Source organism: Antrostomus carolinensis, unplaced genomic scaffold (genome assembly GCF_000700745.2).
Source record: "Antrostomus carolinensis isolate BGI_N321 unplaced genomic scaffold, ASM70074v2 scaffold17492, whole genome shotgun sequence".
Classification (NCBI taxonomy): Eukaryota; Metazoa; Chordata; class Aves; order Caprimulgiformes; family Caprimulgidae; genus Antrostomus; species Antrostomus carolinensis.
The window spans coordinates 22,307-26,270 of record NW_010301798.1 but is presented as its reverse complement, the minus strand read 5'-3'; the positions used below and the strand labels follow the sequence as shown (position 1 = coordinate 26,270).

At 57.8% G+C, this 3,964-nt stretch overlaps 1 protein-coding gene across 1 annotated transcript in view; it reads right to left on the bottom strand.

The window, feature by feature from the left end:
- Positions 1–1,661: 1,661 nt before the first annotated feature.
- The window catches only part of EFTUD2 (elongation factor Tu GTP binding domain containing 2), a 23,588-nt gene continuing 21,285 nt past the window's right edge, over positions 1,662–3,964 (bottom strand). The window contains exons 24-26 of the mRNA XM_010163612.1: positions 3,692–3,845; positions 2,390–2,497; positions 1,662–1,757 (exon numbers count right to left, since the gene is read on the bottom strand). Coding sequence (XP_010161914.1) covers positions 1,662–1,757; positions 2,390–2,497; positions 3,692–3,845 — 358 coding nt within the window. The remainder of the gene's footprint in view (positions 1,758–2,389; positions 2,498–3,691; positions 3,846–3,964) is intronic.

Below are 3,964 nucleotides of genomic sequence, written 5' to 3'. Positions count from 1 at the left end.
GCTGCCTGTCCCCATGAGCCATCCCGAGGCCCTCCGAGCATGAGGATGCTCTGGGGCAGGTTCCCAGAGGTGAATCTGGGGCTGGACCAGGCCACCGTGGCCAAATTCAGCAGAGAGGCATCGGGGCCATCCAGCTTCGGGGAGCAGCTGCACCAGCAGAGCGGGGCCAGGGGAGAGCAGGTGTAAATGTGCCCAGGAGATGTAAACCAGCCCATTGCCCAGCACACACTGGGGCCGAGTCCAAAGGCAAAGAGGGGAGAACCAAAAACCTCTCCGAGCACGAGCATCCCCTGAAAACATGGCAGGAGCTCAAGACTTGGTGAGAAGCCCAAGAATTTGGGATAATTTTTTTCCACCCAAGACTTGGTGGTCTGGGGCCACCAACAGAAGGACATGGAGCTACTGGAGCCAGCGCAGAGGAGGCCACGAGGATGATGCGAGGGCTGGAGCAGCTCTGCTGTGAGGACAGGCTGAGAGAGTTGGGGCTGTTCAGCCTGGAGAGGAGAAGGCTCCGGGGAGACCTTCTAGTGGCCTCCCAGTACCTGAAGGGGCTCCAGGAAGGCTGGGGAGGGACAGAACAAGGGGTGATGGCTTGAAAGTGGCAAAGGGGAGATGGAGCTGAGATGTGAGGAAGAAATTGTTTGGTGTGAGGGTGGTGAGACAGTGTCCCAGGTTGGCCAGAGAAGCTGTGGCTGCTCCTCCCTGGAAGTGTTGAAGGCCAGGCTGGATGAGGCTTTGAGCAACCTGGTCTAGTGGAAGGTGTCCCTGCTGCTGGCAGGGGAGTTGGAACTGGACGAGCTTTAAGGTCCCTCCCAACCCAAACCAGTCTGGGATTCTATGAAAATCTTACCTGTGGGACAGGATTGTCCTGGGCTGGCTGCTCATTTCACTACCACAGGCAGGACCAGGATCCCTGGGGAACATGGAGCCCTGGGGGGTGGGACAGCGCTGAGGACAGGGGTAATGGGGGCTGAAGATGGGGAAAGTGGGTCAGTGTGTGCTCTGACCACCAGTAAAGCCAGAGCCTCTCCCAGCGCTGCCTTCTCTCGGCACAATCAGACTAAACCCCACCTGGAAGTGTGTATTAAACGTTTACAAGGGTTCAAAAAAGGTGTAGAAAAAGGTAAAAGCCAAACTTGCCTCTTCTCCTGGGGAGGCCGGTACAAGCGCTGCCCCCCAGCAGCATCTCCCCTTCCTCAGCTCTGCCCGAGGCAAAGCCCCCAGCACCCGTAGCCCCAGCGAGCAGGTCTGTGTGCCGCCGTGCCTCAGTTTACCTGCTCCCCAGCGCAGGGGGCTTGATGCACGTTTACCCTCAGTCCTTCCTCATCCTGACATTATATTCACGCTGCTCTGCTGCTGCCGGGGTTAACGCTGGAGAGAGCTGATCCAGAGGGGAAATCTCCTCCTCGCCAGAGGCCACAAGGGCTGAAGATCAACAACACAAAAAGCATCAGCGCTCCGGGCTGCTCCCTGCATGGCCAGGCCCTGAGCACAGGTCCACCACTGCCCAGGGAAACTTCGAGAGCCGGGACAGAGCAACCTGAGGAGCAGCTCCCTGTGTTCCCCGAGCGTCCCGGAGCTGGGGATGGGCAGTGGGGATGGGGAAGGACAGACAGACAGCAGCCAGGACTCGGGTCAGCCCTCGCGCCGCAGGAGCACGTTCACATGGGGTAGTTGAGAACGACGTCTTGCTTGGCCAACTCCAGCAACATGGGGTCATCGAAGAACTTGCTGATGCTCACGTCCTCGCTCAGGCCCTGCAGGGTGACGGCAAGACCCGAGGTTATTGCTCTGGCAGCGCTCCACTCCTCAGCCATCCCGGCACAGAGCCCACAAAAAAGCCCTGTTGTCCCACAGGAAGATACATCTCCAGGCTCCAGAGGAGGCAGGAGAATTTGCAACGGGACCAGGCACTGCTCAGCAGCTTGAAGACATCAAACAGTCTCTCAGGAACCTGCACGTGCCTGAGCGGCTCTACCAGCTCACTGCCCTCCCAAAGGGGACCCCGATTCCCTCCATGGTCCTGGTAACCCCTCCAGCCCCTCAGTCCCCCTCACCAAACCAGCACAGAAACCAGCTGCTGCTTTTTCTGCAGGACAAATGGGCTAAATCAGGTCACCAAGGGGTCAGATGGGCTGGGGAGGGACCAGGGCTCAGGAGGTGCTGCAGGACCCCGCTTTTGGCTGGGGCTGCTGCCAGATGTGTCACTCATGGGACCATCACAAGCACCAAGAGGCAGCATGAGGGATCAGGAATGAGGGAAGTCCCGAGGCACAAAGCACATGGGTCCACTCTGGGAATGCAGAGGGGACATGGCACGCCCAAGGGACAACACTGCAACAGCTCAGCTGCTGGTACAGCTGGACAGAGGGATGCTGTAGGGATGTACCTTCCTACGCCTGGTCTTGATCATGAACTCTCTGGCCAGATGTGGGGCAGGCTGGGGCTCCAGGGGTCGGATGACGATGCTCTTGTCCAAGGGGTCACCAGGCACAATCTGAAACACAGGGCCAGGATGTGACAGTGATGCTGGGGGCTGGTTCAACCTCCAAGAGAACGTGAACTGCAACGGGAAACCCCTGGGCCCTGTGGACACCCCCAGCCTTGGTGCGACAGCCCCAACACCCCATCTGTTCTCCTGGCACAGAAACTGTCACGTCACCACTGGTGCTCATTCCTGCAAGAAGCTGCTAACAGGGTGTTCCTAACTCAAGCCAAGAACATGTCCCACCTTCCCCACGTGCTGGTGTTTCTCCAAGACCTCAAAAAACCTGCGAACCAGAACAGGCCGCGTGGGTCCCAGTCAGCACAACCCTCTCCAGAAATCAGACACGTTTATTCTCTCCAGAGCCCAGTCCTGGGCTTTTACATCTCGACCTTTAAGCGAGTTCCTGGGGCTCAGACAGCTGCTGCTGCTCCCACCTGGCTGTACCAGAGCAGCTCTGCATCTCACAGTGGGCAGCTCCCACAAGACCTGATTTCCCCGAGACAGGCAGGTGGCCAGAGGACAGCATTGTGTCCCAAACTCTGCTGCCACGCGTTTAAAAAGCCTTCTCCGAGAGGCAAAGCCAAAGTGTGGCACCCCATGTGTTACAGCAGATCAGCTGAATCCAAGCCTGGCTCCAAGCCCTCTGCTCCTCAAGCTACAGAGCACTGAGTGCACCCAAGCAGCTTCCCTTCTCCTGGACAAGGATGTCCTCTCTCCAGGACCCTTACGCTCAGCATGCAGCAGCATCACAGAATCACAGACTGGTGGGGTTGGAAGGGACCTCAGGAGATCATCCAGTCCAACCCCTCTGCCAAACCAGGTTCCCTACTTTTTCAGACTCCCCACACCAGGTTGCACAGGAAAGTGTCCAGGTGGGTTTGAACATCTCCAGAGATGGAGACTCCACACCCTCTCTGGGCAGCCTGTCCCAGGGCTCTGACACCCTCACAGTGAAGAAGTTTTTCCTTAAGTGTTCCTTCAATAGGGCAAAGGGTGACGTGACTTGGAACAAAGCTGTTGGCTTCTGGCCACACTTAACAGCTGGTGTACAAAGCCACCCCACCTCGAGATCTTTTGAGGATGTTCTCCAGAAAAGTTGTCCTGCCCTGTGTGAGCCGTGGCACTGAGCTCTACTGAGAGCGCCCACTTGGTGCCTGATCATACCCTGTCCCTCCTCCCTGTCTCACCAGGGCATGGGCTCACCTGCCAGTGGTGGAAGACAGAGAGCGAGAAGGCTTGTCCTTGCGTGTGGGTCCTCAGGTCTGTCTCAAACCCAAATGAATCGATGGCTGGGATGAAGGCTTTGATGGTGTAGAGAGGAGAGCCCGGGATTGGAGCATCTTGTGTTACGTGGCCTCTGCCAACACATCAGAAGATTAGTCCTCCTCTGTGCCACAGACTGGTTTGGGTGGGGAGGGACCCTAAAACTCATCCAGCCCCAACCCCCCTGCCAGCAGCAGGGGCACCTTCCACTAG